General features: G+C 41.1%; 1 protein-coding gene across 7 annotated transcripts in view; it reads left to right on the forward strand.

Annotated features, from left to right (window-relative positions):
- Positions 1-26,919, forward strand: part of Susd6 (sushi domain containing 6) — a 97,553-nt gene that overhangs the window by 22,030 nt on the left and 48,604 nt on the right. For 5 of the 7 annotated variants that reach the window (XM_031357523.1, XM_031357522.1, XM_031357531.1 and 2 more), the window contains one exon: positions 18,864-19,082. In XM_031357523.1, the coding sequence (XP_031213383.1) occupies positions 18,962-19,082 (121 nt within the window). In that variant the 5' untranslated portion in view covers positions 18,864-18,961. Of the gene's footprint in view, positions 1-2,633; positions 2,686-18,484; positions 18,617-18,863; positions 19,083-26,919 lie in introns of those variants that run through there. The other 2 variants (XM_031357530.1, XM_031357524.1) reach the window with 2 other exon arrangements.

Raw genomic sequence — 26,919 nt, forward strand, 5'->3', positions numbered from 1 at the left:
AAAAAAAAAAGGGAAAAAAAATTTCAAGGTCATTTTCAGTTAAATACATGAAATCTGAAATATATACCTCAAATAGCAGAAGAAAAAGAAAGAAAAAACAACTATAGGTAAGGCTTGTGTCAGAGGAGGTCTTGCTGTGGCCTGCTCTGGCCATGAGCATTCACTCTTCCTGTCTTATGTCCTGTCTCACCACTATGAAAGACTGTCATTCGGTTTTCAAGGGTGTGGTATACTTGGAAGCATTTTTGGCCTTATGTGTTGACTCTTGGTTCCTTGGTTTGTGCTCATTTTTCACACAGCAAGGCTGTAAGGAATCTTGGGTTCCTCATCTTTACAGGTCAATCAGGACTCAGGGTTGGAAAATGTTGGGTTTTCTCCCTTGTTCTCACTAAATGCATTCTGGGAAGGCTCTGCCAAAGGGGGAAATTGATTGTGTAAGAAGGGCATTTCCCTTATAGCTTTCAAAGTAAGATGCTTCCTTCTCCTTTCTCTTCTTCCCATAATCGGAGTTACCAGTAAAACCATTGTGCAGGACTCTTGAGATATGTTTGTCACAGTGTGATGGACAGAGGAGTTGCCTGTGCTTGTCCTTATCTTCTCATCGATCCCTATGCACAGGAATTACAGGAAATCACAGCTAGCATATAAAACCACAGACAGATGGGAAGGATGGAATGTGTAAGCCCCATTCCCAGAAACAAGCAGAGTGCCGAGCTGACTGACCTTAGCATTTGGCATCTGTCAGCAGAGCCAAAGCATTGAGGTCTGAAGATAATGGCACCATCTGGGAATGGAAACCTAATCTTCCAGCTCTTCTCAGTACTCCTCCTTCACAACCCTTCTTGTGCCACCTTCTGCAGGTTCCTGTCAGCATTATCCTTTCCAGGCCTTTTTGTAGTTGTTCTGACTGGCTCTGCATCTTGCTGTAGTTGTTCTTGCTGGGGTCAGTTAGCTCCCTTTTGTGGTGCTTATCATCTCTGGGGATTAGGTAAAAGAATAAAAGCTGTGTGTCAGGGTGTGACACCCCTATTCTTTCCTTCCTGTGTTCCTGGAGGGCCTCTAGTTGATGCTGTGGAATTAAATTAGGTCAGGTTTCCTGCTCAAGAACAGTTGTTTCCCACTGCCTGCTGACACAAGAATAAGTTTCCAAGCTGGCCTTACCTGAAGAGTCAGTTGAATGCTAAATATGTTGTAAAATAATCAGAACTTGCCAGGTGGCAGGAAGTGTGGAAACCAGTAAGAATTGTGCCTTAACCTGAGGATTTTAGAGTGGAATTTATTTTCTGTTCTTCCTTGATTCTTGGCCTTTCCTATTCTAGGATGCTTAAAGAATGTTCCTTCTTATGTGACCCTGTCTTTGTTTTTAATACTTTTTTATTACTGTTTTTAAGATATGGCATCATTATGTAGCTCAGGTTGGCTTCAATTATGTGATTCTCCTGTCTCAGCCTCCTGAGAGCTGGGTTACAGCTGCATACCATTGTGCCACACTGCTTTGCACTTTCTCAGCCATCAAAACTTCTATGTCCAGCCTCTGACTTTCCTTTAGAGGGCCCTCTTTGATTATCTTGGTTCAGATTAATTTCTTTGTTCTCTTTTTGCTTTTCATTATTTTGTTCACAAGTCATAAGTAGTTGTTGCTTATTCTTCATTTTCATACTTTACATTTCAACATTATTGCACCCACATAGAGTATTAAAATAGATGTGCCTGCCTTGGTTATTTGCTGTCTGAATCTGCAGTCGCCTTAACTCTGTTCTGATGAGTTTGAGGTCTGTGCCTTCTATACATTTTACAAGCTATTTAGAGAAGACTGTTAGGAAATGATAAAACATGGAACATGGGTCTTAACAGAATTTCAGGTGGTCTCGGGTAGAGCAAGGATCTGGAGACTAGGTGCCATTTGGGAGTTTTTAGGATATCGGGGACCAACACCTAAGAGAAACTGGCAAGAACAGGCACAGTATTATAAGTTTGTCTCACCTTGAGATTTTTGTAGAAGCTAAAAGGTTTGGGTAGAAAAAAATGTTTATTCTAGAAGATTTCTAGGAGCGTTAGTAAGAACAGGGGCCTCTTTTTGCTCTAGTTCCTTTTTTGTGGTGAATCACCCCAATAGAAGGTGTGAAAGATGCTTAGTCACAGGGAAGTTTATAGTTGAAGGAACTAGGTAGAAGTACCAATAAGCAGATCTGTCGGACTAAGAAAGGAGTTACGTATTTGTATTATTGACATTTGAATTGGATTTATCTGGTAGCTTGGAGATTTGAACTTGTATGCAAAGGCCTATGCTAGGTTTTTAACAACTGATAGAATCTTGGATAAAATTAAAAGTAGTACCTTCTACTTCTGACTTGGGAGTAGTGTTTCAAGATCATGTTGACCCATCCCCACTCTACACCCCATTTCTCCTCTTGTCTGAACTGTCTAGGACTGTGGAACATTTGGTGACACACTGTGAACAAGGACCAACTTCAGCCAGATAAATTCCTTGGGTACCTTCAAGTTTGCTGAATTTAGGTAGAAAGTGTAGTTGTATAGATAGAACTTAGGGAGTTGTCATTTGTGTGGAAATGAAACTATTGTCTTTTTTTTTCTTACAAGACTTTCTTCAAATCTTTTCTTTACCTTTGTAGATCCTTTATTTTTGCAAGTGCACTCTTGGGTAGAAGCTCTACTACTGTTACGGTAGGTAAGCTAGTGAATGATTCTCAGAATCCTGTGTCTTTGAAAAATGCTGCTGACTCTTCCTGTTCAATTCTGCCTAAAAAGATAATGACTTGCATTTACCTAATTGTTGCACCATTTTGTGGTTAAGTTTAGTACTCTGTAAAAATTATTTTTCTTAATTTAAAAATTTTATAACCTTTATTATAAAAAACTTGCAAATAAATAGGAACATCACATGTCAAAGTCTGTATAACTCAGTGAATTTCTATACAGTTACAGAGTACGCATTTAGAATGGAAGCTGTGGAACTTCACATTTTACATTTTGCACTTATATACTACCCAAAACAAAAAAAAAATCCATGACAGAATTAGAACTAGGAAAACAACTTTCTCTTTTTATGCTATGCTGTACTACCCACATGGACATTTGTTTGTCATGTCTATGTCATATACACATTATTGGTTAGAGTCCACATATAAGAGAACATAAAATTTTTTTCTTTCTGAAATGTGTGACCTCACATAATGTACATTCTAAGTCTATCTGTTTTTCTGCATTTTAACTTCATTTTCTTAAGAGCTGAGTTATACTAAACTATACTAATAGTAGTAGTAATTGTAGTATGTGGTGTATATGTGTGTACAACCTGGCACACATGTGTATAGGGGCTTATCTGATTTTCATTAATCTGTTGATGGATAACTAAGTTGTTTCCAATTCTTTGTTAAAGTGAATAAAGCAGTAATGAAGGGGGGGTGTATGCAAATATCTCTATGGCAGGGTATAAAATTCTCTGGGTATATAGCTAGGAGTGAAATAGCTGGTTCATATGTTAGTTCTATTATTATTTTTTTGAGAAATCAATTTGGGGATCTATTTTCCTTCTTGTTTTTTGTTTGTTTGTTTGAGACAGAGTCTCACTATGCAGCTTTGGTTGTCCCGGAATTTGGTATATAGAGCAGGCTTACCTCTAACTCACAGAGATCTGCTTGCCTTTGCCTCCTGAGTGCCTAGCCTCCCAACCCCTGTAGGTTTTCACTGTGTAGTCCAGTATGGCATTGAACTTACTAAGTAATGTAGGCTGACCTCAATCTGCAGTCTTCCTGTCTCTTCTTCAATATTTGGAATTCAAGTGTGTCTGTGTGTGTGGCCATAATCAACAGTAAACTAGTTGTTCCTAAAGCTCCTAGTAAGAAAACTTGCAGCTTACATTATGTGTGAGAGTTTTAATGCCATGTAAAAGAAGTAGCCATGAAGAGCAGAGACATCGTCTCTGCCAAAATGGTGCACCTTAGAGAAGTAATCTGAATGAAGAATGTTTTCTGTTTTGAGTAGGTGTTTTGCCTTTTTACACGAAGAAATTTTGCAGAAGTGTAATGGCTCTGGAACCTAAAATAGTCATCCTTTCTACCTACTGTTAGCTGATCTTCCCTATGGGAACATTCATTTGTTTTAAGAAACAGAGAAAAGAGTTCTGGAAATCAGAACTGCTTTTCTTTTTTAGAAGTTCTGTGTCTAAAGGGTAGTTTTTAATGGAGAGAAGGAAGTCTGGATAGAGTCATCTCACACAGACATAAACACCCTCACCTCCACCCATTGCTTTCTCATGTGAAGGAGTTTAGGATACAAGGCCCAGACACAGCGTTTCAGTCCCTGTATATATAAATCAGTTCTTTTGGCAGGCCACTTATGTGCCTTGGCTGTTCCCAGCTGGTTTGGGCCCCAAAGACCAGGATCAGACAGCCTTATTTATGATGTCTTTGTGTTCCTATATGCTAGATAAGTGTTGTACCACTGGACTACATCCTCAAACTTCAAAGCCATCATTTGTCAATTGCATTGAAGTATGTGGTCAGAGGAACAATCCGAAGGCAAAGAACGCTGCAAAGATTTCTGATCATTAGGATGTTTCATGATGCCTTTGCTTCAAGGTCACCAGGCAGAATGGGATAGTAAATAGATTTGATCTTTATTGGCCTCTTTCTGCACATTTAAAAAGTATTTATTTTATGTTCATGGGGTAGGGTGAATGGAGGTCAGAAGACAACTTTCTACATAGGGATGTGTAGATCCTAGGGATCAAACTTAGGTAGTCAGGCTTAGTAGCATGTTCACTCTTTTTATCAACTGAGCCTTCTTGCCAGTCCCCTCTCTGCACAGATATTGATATGTAATTTTATTTTGTTATAATCAAAACAGAAATTATGCTTTGGCAGTTGAACAACTGTACTTCCTGTCTGTTTACATTCTAGAGAGAGAGAGTTAAACTCCAAAAGTTAATGAATGCTCTTTTCCACCTTACATATACTCTGATCCAGAGTAGGCAGCCTGGTTGAGAGCTGGGGTCACAGAGCAATTGCTGTTGAAAGTAGAGATTGAAGTGACAGGGCTGTTGGGCCCTGACATTAAAGGCTTGTCTGCTAGACTGATGGCCCACCCCCAAGGGTAACTTCTCTGTAGTACTGCTTCTCATAGCTAAGTTAATGTGACTAGCTAGACAAGGAGGTAGGCTCCTAGGAAACAGGCTGTGGAGTCTTAATTAAGCCTGCCTGCATGTATCCTGTTCTATACTGACAGATTTCCCTCCTGAGTTCTTTATCTGGTGGAGAGGCCTAAGCAGGTGCCCTTCCAGGGGTGTTCAGAACATACCTCACCCAGGGAGAGCAGACCTGTGGCTGACATGTGTCCTTGAAGATTTAGTCAGCAGTCAGATTCTGATTGGGAGAACCTGAGGAAACTGTTGAGTGAGAGAACTGGGCTCTGGTTTAGGCACTCAGACCTGTATCCTGGGGCAGTTCATGAGTTGCAGCTCATGCTGAGGTTACAGTTTCAATTAAATTGAATAGATAGGACATGATAAGATGGTCCCATAGTTCATTAGGTAGTGATGGTTAGAGTCTCATGCTAGCAGCAAAGGTGGGGTGATTCTCAATTCTCTTTTGCCTCTTAAGTTGTTTCTTTTTGGAATGATCCTTATGTTTTTCTCTACGTCTTTCATGTCTGTTTAGGTAACATCTGTAAAGCCAGGGTCAGTTTGGACCACTGCATTCTGGGTGTCTGGCCTACCTTGCTGTTTTTGCCCTGGACTCAGCAATTTCTGTTTACTTGTTTGCCCTTATATTTCAGAGAACTTCCTGAAAGCAGATAGTCTCTGTTGTCACTGTTTCCTAGTTGCTGGTACACTGCTTGGATTGTGGTATATACACAGTAAATGAATGGATGACCACTCTTGGGGCAGCTTGAGAGTTGTACTGGGTCTTTCCCTAACCAAACTCTTTACCTAGTCTCTTTATGAGCTCTGTGGGTGCTGGAGAACCTTGGATGATGCTGTTGATTTTGAGCTGTGCCAACCCTCAGGCACTTTCGTAATCAGGGATGGGCCTTAGTTTTGTCCTATTCATATTCAACCATCTGCCTAGGGCTAGGGCCATCTGCTGCCTGTGTGACCTGAGCAAGGGAAGCGGTGTGTGAATCAGTGTGGGTGAGCAGCAACGTATTTTTTTCAGAACTAACTGTATGTATGGGTCTAGGGCTCCCTCCCCACCTCTGACTTCTGTATAATGCATGTTGTGTCTCATTTTATCCAGGTCTTAGTTTTGTTCTAAGATGCTGCTCTTTAACCACTCTCCTGGAGAGCCCTTGCTGAGTTTTTGTTTACTCAGTGAGTGCTTTGTCCTTTGACCCTGGTCTTTGAGAATCTTCATGTAATATAACTAGCACTGCAGAAAGAAAAACCAGGAAATAAAAACCTTTAGAAATGAAATTTTGGATGTCTTTCAGATGTAAATGATGAGCCTCTATCTATCATTTTGTAACTTTAGGTTCACCACCTTGTTTTCCATTTTTCCTCCTGAGGAGATATCTTCAAACAACATGTATGGGCTGAGTTACCTATTTGGAAGGCTGTGGGTCAAGCTTGCTTTTCTTCAGCTTTATACAGAGAAGAAAAAAATGCAAGAGGAAAGTAATGTGTTCTCAACTCTTAGTAACTTAAGTTTAGAGGCTCTCAGCCGGCATAAAATTGTGAGTGAAAACTACTAGGAGGTAGGGATAGCAAGGGGATCTATTATTATTATTATTATTATTATTATTATTATTATTATTATTATTATTAGAGTCCCATGCATATCAGGTTGGCCTGGGACTTGATATATAGGTGAGATGATCTCACAGTCCCTTTCTAAGTGCTGAGATTACTGGCATGCACTATCAGGCCAGATTTTATGCAGTGTTAGGGAGGAGCTCTGTACTAAATGAGTGAGCTACATCCTCCATCCCAAGAAAAGGAGTGTGTATCTATCTGTCTGTCTCTGCCTCTGTGTGTGTGTGTGTGTGTGTGTGTGTGTGTGTGTGTGTGTGTGAGAGTGTGTGAGAGAGAGAGAGAAAGGGGGGGGAGGGAGAGAGAATCTTTAAACAACCACCACAACAATCCTTTAGTGGTAGGCTTAGCCAGTAGAAATGAGTGGGATTGGCTACTGTGCTATCTGTCTTTTAGGGCTTCTTAAAGGGCTGCTGGGGACTTTTATGTAGTTAAAGGTTAAAATGTCTCAAGTTGGGTTCTGCTGTCAGGGCAGTGTTATCCTTGGCATTCATGAGAGTGCATTGTGGGTGAATATGTCACAATGCTATGAGTATAATAAAAAAAACCATATAAGTCTTTCCATTTTGGAGATTGATACATGCCATTATTTCATTTTAACCTACTTGTGGATTTCCTTCTGGGTTGATCATTTCCTACTGTTTCTAACATAGACTGAGGATGTTCGTTTAACTCAGACTTTGCCTAATTTATCTCCCTTTTCTTGTCTAGTACTCTTAAAAAGAAAAATGGAAGAAAAAGAAGATAAAATAACTAAGAATTATTTATTTTTTTATGTATGTATGTGGGGTTGCTGGGAATCGAACTCAGGACCTCTGGAAGAACAGATTGTGCTCTTAACCGCTGAGCCATCTCTCCAGCCCGAAAATAACTAAGAATTATAGAATTTGGAACAGAGGTGCTCTTCAAATAGAGCTTACCTGTCTCAACCCTCTGTTTGAAATGACGATAACAATAAGGATAGGTATTAATTATAATAGGCAGTGCTTGAAGATTTATTTATTTTATACATATGAGTACACACTGTAGCTGTACAGATAGTTGTGAGTCTTAATCTGGTTGTCGGGAATTGACTTTTAGGGCCTCTGCTCTCTCCAGTCTACCCCACTCGCTCTGGTCACCCCACTTGCTCAGTCCTTGCTAGTTCCGGCCCCAAGATTTATTTATTATTATAAATAAGTACACCGTAGCTACCTTCAGACACACCAGAAGAGGGCACCAGATCCCATTATGGATGGTTGTGAGCCACCATGTGGTTGCTGGGATTTGAGCTCAGGATCTCTGGAAGAGCAGCTGGTGCTCTTTCCTGCTGAGCCATCTCGCCAGCCTCCTCTGCTAAGTGTTTTGTATTCTTTCCGTATGTAGTGTAGAAAAGTCATATAGGTGAAATAAATAAGCAGATAAGGAACCTGAGGTTCAGGCAGTTGGTTAATTATGCTGGAATTATGAGTGTGGAAGCCCACCTTGTGCAGAGGTGAAGTGCCTTTGTTTGCTCAAGGTCGGTTTTTCCAGTTAGAGGTAGTACATAAGTAGAGCCCACTTCTCTTGACTTTGACTTTCTTTTTTTAAAAAGACTTATTATATTTATATGAGTAAACTGTAGCTGTTTCCAGACACGCATCAGAAGAGGGTATTAGATTCTATTACAGAAGGTTGTGAGCCACCATGTGGTTGCTGGGGATTGAACTCAGGACCTCTGGAAGAGCAGTCAGTGATCTTAACTGCTGAGCCATCTTTCCAGCCTGACTTTGACTTTCATTGAGCCCAGTTTTTGTTTTGTCTTGAACTCAGGATTCCTTCTCTGATTATTTTCTCTCCTTTCTTGCTCTCTTACCCCATTTAATTTCAGAGAAACTGAATGAAATAAAGGAAAGGATGGTTTAAGTTTGGAGTTTTTGGTGAGCGTTAAAGGTTTATTTTTAAATAGGCAGCCTTCCCAGACAGACTGGAAATGTAGCAGAAGGCCTAAGAACCAGGAAGTGACACAGACCTGTTTATACCATCCCACATGAGGGCCTTTGGGAAGCCATCTGCGAAGATGGTAGAGAGTAAACAGTGCAGCAGCCTTTTCCTTTGAGCTTGCGGTGTTTGACACGGAGGAGGTGTTTCCTGCACAGCTATAACTACTCGGAACACTAAAACCTGCCTCCTAAATACCCTCTCCAATGACCTATATAGACATGTATTTATTGCTTGTTACCAGGCAGAAGCATTCTGTGATTCGAGGCAGACATGATGAACTGCGCCCTCTTCATCCTAAAAAGTGATGAAGAACAAGGTTAAGAACAAAGACTTAAAATTATGTTCGAGTGGGGTATGTATCAGCTGTACCCTGAACTCATGTTGGTGATCACACTTCTAAGAGAATCTTTTGCAGGCAGAAACTACTTATTTGCAGTGAAAAAACAAAAACAACAAAACAAAACAAACAAAAACTCAGAAGACTAAGTCACTTTTTAGGATGAAGAGGGCGCAGTTCATTGTCTTTGTTTGACTCCTCCGTGTCAAACACCGCAAGCCCAAAGGAAAAGGCTGCTGCACGTGTTTACTTCCTTGTTTTCTCTTAGCGCTATAAAATATTTTTTCTTTTAGGTCCTAGTAACAATTTGGGTGCTGTAGATAAGCATGTACTTCTTCTCCAGCATATTGTGAATTCTTTGAAAGAAAGATACCACATTTGATCTCTGATTACCCAAACCTGGTATAGAAGAAGACAGCTAGTATGTATTTGCCGAACTTCAGTATAATCGGTTTTGGGAAACGTAGAGTCGTGAGGGTTCAGGTTGAACAAATCACTTTCTTGGATTTCTATTTGCAAAATGAGTATTGGAGCCTGTTCCTTTCAGCTCTTCTGTGAATCCTGTAGAGGATATAATGACATATAAGATCTATCTCTGAGTCCTAGAAACTAATCGCTGCTGTTTCTGCCTCAAGCTTGAAGTCGATATACCCTCTTCCCTCCTGCTTCATGTCTGTGGCTGCTTTGCCATCTTTTCTGTTCTGCACAAACTGTCGGAGGTTTTTATCTCCTTCCCCTGAATTCAACAAGTATTTATTGAGTACTCTGAGTTGTGGAGAGTAGAATTGGTGAGATAGTCATTACCTGTGGTAGATGCAGCATGTGGAAAAAAACCTGTCTGTACGGGCTTCAAGGAGGGGGATATACCGAAGTATAGGAAGTGAAGTTTTTGTTGTAGTTTGGCCTATCAGTCCATGGTAAAGCTCTGCCTTAAAAAAGTGGCTTCCTGGCCGCAGAGTAGACATTTATGGCTGAGTTCCTTGCTTTCTCTTGTATTCTTGTCAGTCATGTTTGCTTTGTTCTCCTCTTCTCATTTCTCCAGCATTTTTCTTTCTCCTCCCTAGGCTCCTGCAGTGCTACAGTGTTTGTTCCTTGTGTGTTGAGGCTTGGGGTGGTTGTTTTTTTTTTTTTTGTTTGTTTCTTTTTCCTCTCTTTTGTTAGATGTTTGTTATTTTTGGAAAGTGCTTTAGGAACACTGTGTGTTAGATGATGGGTAAAATGTGCTGATGGGGGCTGGCGAGATGGCTCAGCGGTTAAGAGCACTGACTGCTCTTCCGAAGGTCCTGAATTCAGATCCCAGCTACCACATGGTGGCTCACAACCACCCGTAATGAGATCTGACGCCCTCATCTGGTGCGTCTGAAGACAGCTACAGTGAATTACACCGAGTGAGTGGGGCCAGCAGAGGTCCTGAGTTCAGTTCCCAGCAGCCACACACATGATGGCTCAAGGCCAACTGTACAGCTACAGTGTACTCATACACATGAAATAAATAAAATAAATCTTTAAAAAAATGTGCTGATGGATTGATTAAGGTCTAAGTGGGAAAGTAGACTCTCTTTAGTTTATTGCATTATAGATGGAGATGGATGCTAGAGTTTGGTCTTGGAAGATGAAGGCAGAAGGGCTACTAGGATAGATTTAACATTTCTTCCTTTTAGTTAGAACGTTTATAGACTTTTTCAGAGGAAATACTTTTAGGTCACTTCTAGAAGGCTTTGAATTCCTTAGACCTGATGAAAGGGCCTTGGGAGCCATCCAGGTCCACCCCTAAGAACTGGGAAAACTGGATGACTTGTCTGAGGACAGAACCAACTGCCTAATGCTGAAGCTGGACCTAGCTGTCACCTGTCAGGTCCCTGCTATAGTCAAAACTGCTGCTAGGATATGGTAGTGTGTCACTGGTATTTCCGCTTGCCTGGATCTTGAGAGAAAGTGTGATGCCCTGAGAGTATCAACAGCAGTTCTTCTGGAGCATCACAGGTTGTAAGGAATATCAGAGTAATTCAAGAAAATCTCTGGCACATTCCAGTAACTTTTAGGTGGCGTAAGAGGAAAGCTGAGCCGGGCAATGGTGGCGCCCACCTTTAATCCCAGCACTTGGGAGGCAGAGGCAGGCGGATTTCTGAGTTCAAGGCCAGCCTGGTCTACAGAGTGAGTACCAGGATAGCCAGGGCTACGCACGGAAACCCTGTCTCGAAAAACCAAAAAAAAAGAAAAAAGAAAAAAAAAGGAAAGCTGAGGGTAGTTTTTATAATTAGGAGCAGGTTAAATTTCAACAACAGTTTTGTTACCTGGGAGTGGTGGAGCATAGCTATAATCCCAGCATTTGAGAGGTTGATTGCAAATTCAAGGATAGCCTGGATTACTTAGCCCTCCCCTTTTCTTCCCTTCCTTTCTTCTCCCACCCTTCCTTTCCCTCCCTCCCTTCCTCTCCTCCCTTCTGCTTCCCTGCTCTGCCCTGCAGTGAAATGGGTAAGGTAATGTTCTGCAAATGTTCCTCAAATCCCAATAGAAGACATTGTGACTGTTGAAGCACTGAAATGCTATTGGCTTAGAGAAAATAGAAGTTGGTGACTGGAACAATCCATAGGAGAAAGAAATAGAAGGCATCTATAAAACCTCATATTGTTTATAGGGGATGGTAGGAGGTCCTGAGGGTTTGAAGGTGAATGGGAGTGAAAGGGGGAAAATTCTGCAATTCCTTTGAAGAAGGTAAGAGTTATAGAAGGGCCTGGGTTGTCACTTTTTGATATTTTCCTCTGGGAACTTTGGACTTCTACATTATGAAATGTAATCAGGTGTTTACATTCTGTTCATACTTTAGGAAATGGTCTTTGTCCTTTCCCATCATGTAGCAGTGAGAGGGTTGGTGTAGATGGTGAGTCAAAGGAATACACTATCTTGTTCTACACTCTTACTCTCCCTCACCCCCTTCTGTATTAGTCTGAAGTAAGAAAAGGTTTCAAATTCGTTTTCTCTTCCAAGTTCCCTTTCTTGATTAATGGATACATGATTCATGACTTATTTGATAATTCATCCTAAATATTATATGTGCACTGAACTTAACATTCCAATACCTTCTAAGTCAGGCCCTTTTGAATCAGGAGAGGAAAGCTCAGTGTGACATGACCCCACAATTTCAGCAAGACTGGCATTCTCCACAGGAGTGGAGGCATCTGGGCAAATGGACTAAGATGATGTGTGCCTGATCTACCTAGTGAATAGGGTGCCTGCTGTTTCATGTTGCCCCACCTGATGCTGCTTTCTCAAACATTGAGATAGTTTTGAATGTAACTCTTGGGCATCTTTAACCTTTCTTAGCAGGTTGTATTATTAACCTGGAAGCATTAATGGTAACAGTAAGCAAGCAAACCATATAAACTTGGGGCTCAAGTTGCAGGTTCTGGCCAAGACAACACAGAAGCCCTAGGTCTAGTTAACAGAATTTCTTCTCATTTTTCTTTTAGGACCAGCTGAGCTTCATCAGAGCCTAGTAAGATGGTAAAGTAAATAATACCCCCTCCCACTTTACAAAGGAGGAAACAGGCAGAGATGAGATAAGTGACTCCCCTAAAGTTAGAGTTACAGCTTAGGGACAATATGGAAGTTTGGGGGCAGAAATGAGTGCTCATCACATTGAGCAGGATGCAGTTCCCTAGGTTTTATTGTTGTTGGTTCACGGATGTGAAAGGCTAGCACCTTGTTCTTGTGGGGATGACCATCTATAATCTATAGCTCAAGGGACTTATTGCTACTGCCCACTTTGAGGACAACAGCTGTGTTCCCAAGAAAGAAAACTAGAACAATGAAGACAGGCTTTCCATGTCTTCTCTTGCCCTGTGTTTTGGAGGGAAAAACACTGCTTGAGGAAACCTGGGTTACACAAAGAGAAATATAAAAGCATTAGGGAAAAATTCCGTGGATGAGATGAGACCCGAGAGTCATTCTTAGAAATGGAAATAGAAGCCAGAAAGCCTTGCTGTCTGTCACAGGCCTCTCACCCCTGCTCACCTAAAACTTCAGTTGTTACATTCCTGCGAGGGTGGATGAATTCTAGCTTTGAAAATTGAGGCACAGCATGCCTTTAATCCCAGCACTCACTTTGGAAACAGAGGCAGGAGAATCTCTGAGTTTGAGGACAGCCAGGGCTACACAATGAAGCCCTGTCTGGAATAATAAAAACAAAAAAAAGGAAAAAAAGAAAGAAAGAAAACAGAGGCTTAGTTCCAGTTATTTGTTTTTAATCATGTATGGTTTTGGTTTTAATTTTCTCTCTCTCTCTTTTTTTTTTTTTTTGTTTTTTTGTTTTTTTGTTTGTTTTGAGACAGGGCAGGGTTTCTCTGTGTAGCCCTGGCTGTCCTGGAACTCACTCTGTAGTCCAGGCTGGCCTCGAACTCAGAAATCCGCCTGCCTCTGCCTCCCAAGTGCTGGGATTAAAGGCGTGTGCCACCACTGCCCAGCTGGTTTTAATTTTTAAATAAAGGCTCTAGGGCTAGAGATGATTCTGTGGTTTGAGCCCATACTGCTCTTATAGAGGACCCAAGTTCAAGTTTGATTTCTAGTATTCACATCACGTAGCTCACAGCTATCTAAAACTCTTTACAAGGTATTTGAAGCCTCTGGCCTCTATGAGCCCTGCATATGCATGCATATACCTCCTATAGACACACAAGTATACATAATTAAACATAATAAAAGTAAATCTTTCAAAAAGTAAAGGATGTAGCAGGTGGCACTATGGATCATGCCTGTAATTCCAAATTCCAGTTCTCACTGAGGCAAGGCAGAAAGGTGGCTGCAAATTCAAAGTCATTGTGAGCTACACAGGGAAGCCTTGTCTCAAAAATAGATTAATTAATTACATGGTTAATAACATACCAGAGAATACTGATGTGCAATGGATCTTCCCCTCACCCCGAACAGTTTAAGCCTTAGTATTTCTTTAGGGATAATGATATTGTGCTGGCTAGTTTTATGTCAACTCAAGTTAAGAGTTATTTGGGAAGAGGGAACCTTAAGAAAATGCCCCCACCAGATTGTCCTGTGGGCAAGCCTGTGGTGCATTTTCTTGATTGCTAATTGATGTGTGATGACTAGCTCACTAGGGCAGTGCCATCCCTGAATCATATAAGAAACAGGCTGAGCAAGCCACAAAGAGCAGACCAATAAGCAGCATTCCTCCATTACCTCTGCATCAACTCTAGCTTCCAGTCTCCTGCCTTGTGTGAATTCCTGCCCTCACTTCCCTCAATAATAACTGTACCTAGAAGTGTAGGCTAAAAATTTCCCCTCCCTCTGTTCTTGTGTGTGTGTGTGTACACGCACAGTCCCGACTCACTGAATTCAGGGTTGCCTGCATGAACATGGGTGGGAGATTATTTACATTATTTACTGGAGTGTGGATGACTTTTTAGTGGTTAAACTACTAAAGAAAGTGATACCCCCTCTCCCAATTTGGTGTTGTTTGAAACAGGGTTTCATACTGTAGCCCAGGCTGGCCTTGAAGTTACAGCATTTCTCTCTCACTGTTTTGAGTTCTGAGATTGTAGGTAGGTGTACAGAACCATACCCAATTGAAGACTTTAAAATTCTATGTTTAAAGCAGATAATTCCTTATTTAGATCAAATTTACTGTATGACTTTTTGTCCAAATTAGCTGGGTTTTCTTGTAGCTGGTGATACTCTGGGGTCTTACAAGTTGACTTTCCTCCGTTATTTTGAAGCAGTAACCTTAGACTGTCCTAATAAATACTCCATTGATGACACTTCATTTATGTTTTCCCTGTTTTGTAAAATCAACACTCCACTCTCTGCTTTGTACTTGATTAAGTACTAGGTTTTACTGGTCTCTTGGTTCAAGCAGCTGTCTAAGCATTAAGAGAGAAGCCAGCAGTTGGTGAAACAATAAATCAGGAGATTGTACTCTTCTACCTTCTCCCCACTTTCTGTCTCCTCCCACAGTTTGGCAAACATTTGCAATCACCTGTCAAATGCAAGTGCCTATGCTGTGTGCTTAAAGATTCCAAAATGAGTGATTTACTGTCTCTGCCTTCAAGGAACTCTCAGTCCACTAAGGCAAGGCAGATAAACAAATAGATATACTAGTCAGTTCAAGTTGAAGTAGTAAAGGGTTCCAAGGAGCCAGTTCTCCTGGAATAGGCGTAATAGGAAGTGTTAGGAAAAGGACTCTTTCTGGAGATGCCCATATGGCTGACCCCTTAAAGTGACTATTCCTAGAAGTTTATTGAGGAAATAGACACAAAAGTCATTGTTACATTAAATTGATTTGTATGTTATCTCTTTGAAAAGTTAAATATGGGTACAAAGTACAGTGCTTAAGAATATTAACAGAATGCATATAGTAATTGTTTTTTAATTTTTGCTTCTTGATTTTTAACTGTTCAGTTTCCCCTCCTAACAGCAATGTTTCTTATGCATTATTCCTGAGGGATTTTTTGTGTATATAAGTGTGTGTGTAACATAACACCCTTTAAAAATCCAAGCATGGGTTGGGTATAATGACATACACCTGTAATCCTAGCATTGGGAGGCTGAGGCAGCAGGATGAAGAGTTTAAAGCGGCCTGGGCTACCTAGCAAGGTCAACACCAATCTGAGCTACAGAGACTGTATCTTAAAGAGCTAACATAAATTAATAAATTAAAAAATACAAGTGTAGGGGGAAGGATAGGGTTTTCCAGAAGGGAGACCTAGAATGGGGATAACATTTGAAATGTTAATAAAGAAAATAAAAGAAAAAACAAACAAAAATCAAAAAACAAAAGTGTACAGCCAATTTTTTTCAGACATTAATTTAAGAAGGCATTTTATATTAACAAGGTTTAGAATGCTCCATTTTTAAGTAACTGAACAGTATTTTTAAGTGTACTATAACTAATTTAGCTGACCACCTTTTTAACTTTCAGATTGTTCCAGTATTTTCCTTTTCTAAACAATGTTCTTGGGTGTCCTACATATGTACATGTTATTGCACATGTGTGATTTCTGATGATAGATCTGTAATTAGAATCATTAAGTCAGAGAATATGTTCTTTTGGGGACCTAAAACTATGTTATTAAGCTGCCTTCCAAAGGCATTATATATAAAATAAAAAATGTTGAGATTATCTTCTGTCTTGACCAATTCTTTAAAAAGTGAGAGTGATCTTAAAAAATAAAATTGGTGTCCTGAGACTAGAGAGATGGCTTAGTGGTATGAGTGCACACACTGTCCAGAAGACAGGAGCTGTCATATCAAGCAGCTCAGCACTGTGTTCCTCCAGTTCGAAAGGATTTAACACCACTCCTCTAACCTCTACATTCAATATGCACATACCTATACACAGAAAAAAAAATAAAATTTTTAAAAAATTTGCTCTTGTAACTTCCATACTTAATATCCTTGTCAGTTTTACTTACTTTTCAAGTAGACTTTCAACTCCTTGGTTTAGCCTTCTTCTGAACCTTTGCAAGGAATACTTTTGATTCACCTGTATATGGTAAAAACCTCCCTGCTTCCTCTACAGTCCCCCCCCCCCAATATATCTTATACATCATTTAGGACTCAGACTAGCATCAGTTCCTCTGGGTAGTATTGTTTAACTCCTGATACTCATGTGCAGAACACCTAAGCACTACCTCACATAAATAGGTATACACTCATCACTTAAATATGTATTGCACATATGCTGTGATATGGCACATGCAGATGACATTCTTGATGGTTCCCAGTTGTTACCTTAAAGAGATGACTGAAGAATTCCTCATAGGGTTATCTAGTATGGATATACTGAAATGGTAGCACCACAAGGTTCATTGTTAATATATCATTAGCTAGCTAGGGCTCTGGACATATTCCTTTAACATCTTTAACCTCTTTGACTTTAAACACCACCACCTTTTTTTGCATCTTGTAGAAAAGCAGCTTGACTGTAGTGCAATGGCAATAAAGTTGCTGAGGACTTAAATAGGTTGGGCACTTTGCTTGAGTCAAAACCTTTCACTGAGAGAAAAATGGGCTAAGAGCTACAAGGAACAAATATTTCAGTATAGGCATCCCCACTCTCCTGTTTGTAGCCATATAAATGTGAACACAGTCTACATATGCATAAACATACAGACTTCTCTGTGAACCACTCTGTTCTACAGCTTTATAGGCTTAATTTAGAGTCTGAATGAAAGCCAAGAATCAGAGATGCTTTTGTCACAATTGTCAGGGGAAAAGAGGTGAAGAAGACCAGTTAATGGCTAGCTCTGTTCTTGATCCCTGATTAATGTTTACCTGAAGAGTCTCATAACTTCTCTATTTTACTTTGAGAGAACTCATATTACTTTTTGCAGTTGACTTCTTTGGGAGAAAACATGGGCTTGAGTCAAGGCTTCAGACATATATTAAAGTTGAGTCTGGTTATCATCTTTGGCCAAGACTTAGGAAATCTTTTACTAGGGTTGTAAATGGGAGGCCCTCTGATTTGTGCCTTTAGAACTTTGCACTGAGTATATGAAAATTTTTAAAAAGGAAGTATGTTATTTTGAATACCTTCTATAAACTAGAATATATGAGTAACTGGTAATTAACTGAATCAAATAGGCCCACTTTGTTTTATCAACCCAGCATCTTCTGTAAAGACATTTAGAAAATGATTGTTAAATTCTTTTTTTTTTTTTGGTTTTTTGAGACAGTGTAGACAGGGTTTCTCTGTGTAGCCCTGGCTGTCCTGGAACTCACTCTGTAGACCAGGCTGGCCTCGAACTCAGAAATCCGCCTGCCTCTGCCTCCCAAGTGCTGGGATTAAAGGTGTGCACCACCACTGCCGGGCTGATTGTTAAATTCTTAACTACTACTTGATTTTGTTTGTTTGTTTGAGACCTGGTCTCACTGTATATAGTCTTGATCTGGGTTGATCTGGAACTTCCCGTATAGACTAGATTGGCCTTGAACTCCCTGTCTCTTCCTCCAGAAAACTGAGATTAAAGGTGTGTGCCACCACACTGGGCTTGATTTTTTTTTCTTTCTTTCTTTCTTTCTTTCTTTCTTTCTTTCTTTCTTTCTTTCTTTCTTTCTTTCTTTCTTTCTTTCTTTCTTTTTTTTAAATGATACTTCTTACTATTCTTCTCAAGTCAGCCTGAACCAGAATGGGTGGTGGGGCCGTCTAGCAACTACAGCCTGCCTTCCACATCCTCATCATTTTAAAGGATAGTTAATAGAATGTCACCCCTCTGGTCACAGGTGTGTGGGTTGAGCCTTGAATAGTTTGAGATTCAGGGCTGTTGAAAGAGATCCTCAGAAGCTTCTTAGCCTCTGATAAGCTAGGCAGTCCTTGGCTCCTGCTGCTGCATTCCTTCTCTAGGCGGTGTAGTTATTCCTTTAAGACATGTGCTCACTGTGTTTTTCCTTTTGGTTAGCTGAAGTTGCTTTGAGGCCAAGTGACATAGGTGGAGCAGCTCTGTGTCAACAGCTGCTTTCTGCCGGAGCCTGTAGGCCAGTGGTTCTTATGAGCAGGCAGTTTCTGAAAGGGACACTAACCTGGCTGGCCTGACGTACAGGTGAGCTGGAACTGTCCTCTGTCCCTTTTTGAAAGGGTCTGTCTCCTAGATCAGATTTTGACAATAGCTGGCGGTAAGCTTTGGCAGTTCCCCAGGAGGAGCTTCTGTGCTTGTCTCTAAGGATTCAGTTGCTAGAATTCTTCCAACTTTGTGTGTGATTGTAGCTTCCTTGCAGAGTGCTTGCATCTAACCAACTTATAACTGAAATTTTCACTTTACTTAAGTCCTTCTTTTTTGTTTGTTATAGGTGAAGCTATTCCTGGCTGGCTTTAAGATTCTTCTGGATTTTAAAGTCGTTCTTTAAAAAAAATAAACCAATAAATAAAAACCTCGGACGGATAAAAGATGTGCCATGGCAGGATAGCACCAAAGAGCAGCTCAGAGTTTGTTGTGACGTCTGTGGGGCATGGAGTGTTTCTTCATCTGCTGATCCTTTGCACTCTGATGGGAGATGGCTTAGCCTCCGGTAAGTTCCGATCTGCCTTTGGTGTTTGGTGGGGGGAAGACTTCATACCAGGGTTTCTCCTGGAGCCTGGAACTTGCTTTTTGTCAGGCAGTTCAGGAAGAGCTTTTTGTTTGTTTCTTTGGTTTTGTTTTGTTTTGTTTTGTTTTATAGTCTGATATGTATAGCAGGAAGCCAGTTCTTTGAAGCTTAATAGATCGAGATGGGGGGCCTGCTGGTGGTTACTTTATCTCCCTTCCCTCCAGCTGTTGGCATCTTCAGCAAGAGAAAAGCCTAGGATCCAGGGCGTGATATACAGGGAAGGAAATGAGTTGAGTTAGATTGCCTGGGTTTAGAGCCCATTCCTATTAATACCTATGACCCCCCCTGAGCAAATCACTCTGTTACTGTGAATTTCTGGCTTCCTTAGCTGCAGAGTGGATTAATAACAGTATCTATTTCACTGAGGGTTGTTAAGGTATTACTGTTACATACTAAAACACTTAATGATGTTCACTCTCTTGTTTTGTTGTTTGTTCATTTTTTTCCTTGTTTTTCTCAGGCTAGGTACATAGTATATCTTACTTATACTATATCTTAGTGAAAATAGGGCCTGGTGACTAACATTATAATTACATTGTAATTCTGGGCAAAGCCACCTATTGCTCAGTTTCATCATGTGTTAAATGAAGAAGTTGACTGTTGTTTCTTGCTCCTCAGTCTGTACTTTCATGACTCTCAGAGCTTTTTTATTGAGGATGATAAGATGGAATGTTCCTAAGAGAGGCTGAAAATCCAGGAGTGAGCCATTTCGAATTTGTTGATTCTTGATGTGTTGACAGTGCTCTAAAGCCCCTAATCACTTCAATTTGTGTAGTCCAGACCTGACATCCTTTCCAAAAAACCACATACTTGGATGTACTGAGCAGGCCATTGGATAGCATGGCAGAACCATCTGTGTGTCTGAGTCCTGCTGTGAACATTGGTGTTTGGCAACAATGGAATCCTTGCCAGAGTTCTTTAAACAACCAGGGCAACAATTTTCTTGGATTTGTTCCCTGGAGAGGGGTGGCAGGGTTATCCTGGAATGGGACTTTAGTGGTCGTGAGGCACATTATATATGGCTGTGGACTTTTCATAGTTCAGTGCTATCTCTTCTATTATTTATCATTTCTAATCATTACTTATCATTACCTTCATACTGATAGGAGGGCGGGTCCATCTACTTTTAACATTATTCTGAACTGTTGAGAGAAGCAGTTGTTGGCTCAGTTGTTCTATGATAGCCTTCCCTACTGTGTACATACTTCCTTTTCTGATTCTCTTCCTTCTGCCCTTTCCTTCCTAGCCATGAGGAACCCCAGTACAGCCCCTGGCTGATGATTGGGACTCCATAGTATGGGATCATGCTTGTATGAAAAGGAAAACAAGACTGGCCTATAAAAGGTCTCCAGAAGTGATAGGTACAGAAACACAGTGTAAACATTGTCATGCTTACTGCTCTTACTTGTAGAGCAGAAGCTAGCAAATTGCTCCATGTTAACCTTCCACTAAGTAGTGAGAGCTAGTCTGGAAAACTTGATTTAATGCTATAATATAGGTTGGCCGTAAGCTTGAGGACTTCCTTCCTCTAACTCTCTAGTGTTGGGATTACAAATATATACTGCCATTCCTGGCTTCTGCTTGCTTTTTATGACCTGTATGCTAACTATATTTTTAACATGCTAAAAAAAAAGTAGAAAAGTAATATTTTGTGACATGTAAAAATTATATGAAATTCAAATTTCAATGCCTATAAGTTGGATTTGAGTAGATCATGGTATGCTCATTCTTGAATATACATTGATTCTGGCTACTTTTGTGTTGTAATGGCAAAAAGTTAAATAGTTATAGTAAAAACCAGTGGCTAAAGTATTTGGCTCTTTGCCTATAATCCCAGCATTTAGGAAATTGAGGCAGGAGGATTATCCATGAGTTTAAGGCCAGCCTGGGCTGCAGAGTGAGACCCTGGATTTGGTTCTTTATAGAAGTTTTGTATTCCCCTACTTCCATTTCCCACAGTTAACCTAGAACAAATGATGCTTAGTAGGTATATGCTTGAACAAGGCAACTGTCAGAGCTAGAATAAGGGTGAACTTCCTAGCCAGATTTTGGAGGTTGTCCATTTGCCTGAGGTCTTAACAGCTAATGGTAGGTCCAGGAGCAGAACCTGGACTAGTGCCTAGGAACCACTGCAAACTTCCTCTCCCAGGATTTCTCCTCGGAAGCTGCATGTTAAGCTGCACTGTTGCTAGCAGAGTATTGGAAGTCTTTAGCCCTTTTAGTTTCATTAAGCCATCTCACCACTCCACCTTCCCTTTTATTGTTCTGTGCTTTCTTCCTTCCATTTTCCACCTATCCAACACCTTCCCTACTTTCTACCCAAGGTTTCAGACTGGCTACATAAAGGGATTATCATTCTTCAATGTGGAAAAACTGTTTATAATGTGGGCCCAAACTAGAATGGAAAAGTTGAAGCTGTTTTCTTTCCCTTCCCCACTGCAAAGACTCTTTCCTTCCACCCAAACATTCAAGTAGGTTTATTTATTTATTTATTTATTCAAGTAATTTTTATTCCTCATAAAATATGTACTATCTGTGAGCAGAGTGCAGACAGGGAAAAGGGGCTAAGATCCAGTGTACCAACATTGCTGCCAATGTTTTCCCTCTGTGAAGTGGCTTCTAGGGGAAGGTGATACCCACCCCTTTGTCCTGAAAACTCAGAGCACACCTGCATGGTTGTGACTGCCATGAGCACTGTGCCAAGTATGCTCACCAGGAAACCAAGACTCTCAGATACAGTGACGCTAAAGAAAGGCAGTTCCTGTCAGGAAGAGCCCCTGCTTCCCCTTTGTGAATGAGTGAGTGAGTGAGTGTGTGTGTGTGTGTGTGTGTGTGTGTGTGTGTGTGATGTGTATGCATGTGGATGTGAGTTCCACATGTGCATGTAGAGGCCAGAATAAGACATCTGGTGTTTCCTTCTATCATTTTAATGCCTTGAGACGGGGCCTCTCACCGAACTAGAAACTTTGTTTGGCTACCTGGCCAGCCTATGAGCTCTCAGGAGCCTCTTATCTCTACCCCACAATATAGACACATGTTTTATAGGCTTTAATGTGGATGCTAGGGATTCTGACTTCAGTCCTCAGGTCCTCAAGCTTGAATAGTAAGTGATCTTGACCTACTAAGCCATCTCTTCTAGACCCTACCTCTCGATTTCTTAAGTGCTTTTGTAGCTGCTCCTGAATATCCATTTCAGAGATATCTTAAAATGAGTGTTTGTAAAATATATAGCCTTGCCACCAGTGGACCCTAGTAGACAATAGACATGCTCACATGTCATGCACATTCATGGCTATGAGAATCACATTGGACCATAGATAATGCGCTCCCTAAAGGCATGTGAGTCTAGCGTCTGATTATAAAATCACATGGAGTCTTGGCTATAATCTCAGGTTAAACAAAAAAGAATCATGTGTAAAAGATCACTTGAGAGTTCTAGGGTAAAATTACATTATGTTTGGGGTTTGAGTTCCATAACCATCTTGCCTGCCTGCCTGCCTGCCCTTTCTTCCATCTTCTCTTCCTCATCCTTCAGGGTTGTTTGTTTGCTTTGGTTGTTTTTTTGAGGGAGTCTCAACTATGTAGCCAGGCTGACCTTGAACTAATGATCTTTCTGTCTCAACTTCTCAAGCGCTAGGATAACAGATATGTGTTATCATACCTAGATGTTGTCTCTCTCATCTATAGCTCAGGATTTGGAATTCTACTAGCAAAAGTACTAAGAGAAGCATTAACCAAAAGCCAGATTTTCCTTTGGTCTTTTCTTTAAACCAAGAAGATTATTGGAGAATCCTTTTTACATGTGGCAGAGGAAGCATATCTTATGCAGAAGCATCATGCAGAAACACAATTCATGGTCTTCATGGGAAGATCAGAATTAAAAACAAACTGCGTGCATATGCTATTCATACTACTTTTCTTGGACTAGAGAGGAACTAGGACTCCACTGTGGGACAGTATCCCCCAGCTCTGTCTCTGCTTGATCTGAAGAAACTTGAGTTATGACCTTGGGCAAATCACTTGACCTCTACATGCTGCTATTAAAGAGGAACAACAGTCTTTAAGAATGTCAGGTTAGTGTGTTGTATAGACTAATAAAAATGATTGGAGAGCACATGACATATATAAGGTGTGATGTAACTTCTAAATAACAACAGAGTTGTTATGTGACCTACTGTTGAGTCACACTGCACAGGAGACTTTGTGAAGACAACACTTTAGCTCTCATGAAAACATGGAACTGAATACCCCGAGTCACTGTTTGTCCAGGGTGTTAAATCTGACTGGTGAGGAAGGATTGATTACTTGAAGAATCCCTCTCGTTTTCTACAAAGCTCCTGTTTGCATATTTTGGTGATCTCGATTGGGGTGTCCTGCTGACTCAGATCTAATGCTTTGCATTCTCAGTCCAGAAGATACTGACAGACTCAGCGTTCTTTGTCTGATCACCGTTTCCCCATGTTGCCATGATGTATAAGGCCATGTTAAGTATCACAGTTCACACAATGCAATTTTGAGATAGTAGGAAAAGCAGCCATCTGTATCTCTACTCAGCAGAGGGAGAAAGAAAAATACCTAGCCCTTGTTGAAGATAAAAGTTGTTGGGCTGGAGAGATGGCTCAGCGGTTAAGAACACTGGCTGCTCTTCCAAAGGTCCTGAGTGCAAATCCCAGCAACCCCATTGTGGTTCACAGACATCCGTAATGAGATCTGGTGCCCTCTTCTGAAGGGTCTGAAGACAGCTACAGTATACTTAAATAATAAATAGATAAATCTTTGGGCTGGAGCGAGCGGGACAGGAGAGAGAAGAAAAAGTGTCCCAAGACAGCTCCAGTGTACTTACATATAATAAATAAATCTAAAAACAGTTGTTGAGAATTTTGATGTCCAGTTGCTCATCTATGATAGGATGTGGCTTTGGCCCTAAGCACTACTGTATCAGAGAGGTGTTGTCAGACCTCTTTGGCTAACCTCATCATCTCAGGAGGACCTGAGTTAGATTAATGTATACCAAGCTGGGGATGGTAGGACAACTGATAGGAAATGTACATAAGGAACACCATTTCTCTCTCTCTCTCTGTCTCTCTCTCTCTCTCTCTCTGGTTTTTCGAGACAGGGTTTCTCTGAGTAGCCCTGGCTATCCTGGAACTCACTCTGTAGACCAGGCTGGCCTCGAACTCAGAAATCCGCCTGCCTCTGCTTCCCAAGTGCTGGGATTAAAGGCATGAGTCACCATTGCCTGGCAGGAACACCATTTCTAATGTGCCTCATGGAGAGAGGAACTAAGGTGGGTGTTGGGTAGCTTACTTGGGCACATAATTGCAAGTGGTGGAATTGGCTGATATTTATGTTCAGTCTGACTCCGTTGACTGCGCTGCCCTTGGCATACCTGTACTGAATGGTAGATGTCCTTGGACCCATTTCTTAGGTTTCCTGATTGAAGGGTGAAGATCAGCCTTCAGAGTCTTGTTCTGATAATGAATAAAGACCCTATCTGTGTTCTTTCCTGTATCAAAAGGATACAGAAGTCATCTCTAGGTTACCATGTTTTCCTCTGAAGTTGTCTCTTACTCACAATGGCTGTTGGTTGTTTGGTTCCAGTTTAGGCACAGGGTTTTGCCAAGGCAGTTCTATTCTTAGAAAGGAACAATGGGGGCCATAGCAGTGTGTTTCTAAATGAGGATGTAGTTCCCAAAACATCCGCAAAGCATCTTCCTGTCAGCTGCAAATCCTACTGACAAAAGTGATGTAGTCTCTCCAAGGGGTAATTACCTGTGACTATAAAAAGACTGAGGATTGTGGTAGGAGGCTGGATAGGTCAATTGCTGGGTTTGTTGAAGCCTGGTGTCATGAAAAGACATTGAGAAATTATTCTCCACAGACTAATTGTGCCATGTTTAGAACATTCAGGTACATGGTAACTTTTTACTGTCTTTCTAACAAATAAGACCTGAGCCCACCAAACTGAATACCTGCCTGGATCTCAGTTGGTTTGAAATCCTCATTAAACAGAAACTCACATCTGATCAGCAGTGGGTATCCCTTTACTGTGGCCTAACTTGTTAACTTGGAGGTTATTTTTTAAAATTTTGTCCATCTTTTCATCAAAAGAAGATGACAACATGCTAAAAACAAAGAGAAAGAAATTGAGTTGGTAACCAGAGTCTCTAATGATTGTGGGTAGGTTTCTAGATGAACTTTTTGTATTACTTCCTACCCACTGGAAGATTCCATTCTTCTCTGTCACTGGGAGTATAGACCTGAAGGGTGTGAGCAGCTTCCCATCTAGGTGGCTTATGTTGCTGTGGCTGGGTGCCAGGACTGTGGTAAGATAGGCATGACTTTGGCCTGCCTGGTGTTTACCTTTGGAGCCCGGAGAGACAGCGATGTTTAGAAGACAGCCTTTCCATGGTGCCATGTGAATGAGACTTCATTGATAGCTTAGCTCTTTCCAACTCACTTGAGCAAATTAAATACAAGGAAATCTGAATTCATGAGAGGACGAGGTTAATATTAAATTCTTACAATTTATTTGTATAGAGGTGTGAATTGGTCAGATACATTCAGTTCATGTGTCATAGAGCCACTGAGGTCCGTAGTATAGCTTTATATTTATTGTCTGTAGGTGCCATTTGGTTCACCTCCCACCTTGTGTTTGTGTGTGTAGCATGAGTATATGCGGGGGCATATGTACATGGAAGTCTGAAGTTGACCTTTGGAGTCTTCCTTGATCACTGTCCACTTTATTCATTGGGCAAAGGATCTCTTCTCATTTGAACCATAGCTTACTAATCTGACTATTCTAGCTAGCCAGCTTGTTTTAGGGATCTTCCATCCCTCTCCCCTCCCCCGTTTTTCTTTTTTTAAACTAAATTTATTTCTTCACTTTACATCCCAATATCAGACCTCCTCTCCTTCCAGTACCCCCTCATGCAGATTCTTCCCACATTCCGCCTTCCCCTTCTCCTTTGCAAAGATGGAGCCCCTTTAGAGTGCTAGTCCCCCCACCCCCCATTACCCCACCCTCAGAAGTCATGTCGATGTGGGACTAAGTGCATCCTCTCCCACTGAGGCCAGCCAAGACCTCATTTAGGGGAATGGGATCCACAAGCAGACAGGCAGCAGACTCAAGGCCAGCCCCTGCTCCAGTTGCTCATAAGTTACATACGTTCAGGGGACCTAGGTCCAGCCCCTGCTTGCTCTTTGGTTGGAGATTCAGGCTCTGAGAACCCCGAAGGGTCCAGGTTAGTTGGTCTTCCTTTGGAGTCTCTATCCTCTTTGGGCCCCTCAATCCTTTTCCCAACTCTTATAAGATTCCTTGAGCTCTAGCTAATGTTTGCCTGAGGGTCTCTGTATCTCTTTCCACTGACTACTGGGTGGGAACAGTTATGCTAGGTTCCTGTCTCTAAGCATAACTATATCATTAATAGTGTCAGGGATTGGTTCTTGTCCATGGGATGGGTCTCAATTTAGGGCCCTCCATCTCTGCTCTATCTTTGTCCCTGCACTTAGGTAAGACATTTTGGATTGAAGGTTTTATGGGTAGGTTACTGTCCTTATCTCTCAACTGGGAGTCCTACCTAGCTAGAGGAAGTGGCCACTTCTGGATCCACATCTCCCATCTCTAGGAGTCTCAACTACAATCACCCTATATATCCCCTGGGGCCTCTTACCCATCCCAGGTCTCTGGCAAGTCCTAGAGATTGCCCCCACCACCACCACCACCAAGGCCAGTTTCCCTTCTCTCTCTACTCTGCTC

Source organism: Mastomys coucha, unplaced genomic scaffold (assembly GCF_008632895.1).
Source record: "Mastomys coucha isolate ucsf_1 unplaced genomic scaffold, UCSF_Mcou_1 pScaffold6, whole genome shotgun sequence".
NCBI classification, from domain to species: Eukaryota; Metazoa; Chordata; class Mammalia; order Rodentia; family Muridae; genus Mastomys; species Mastomys coucha.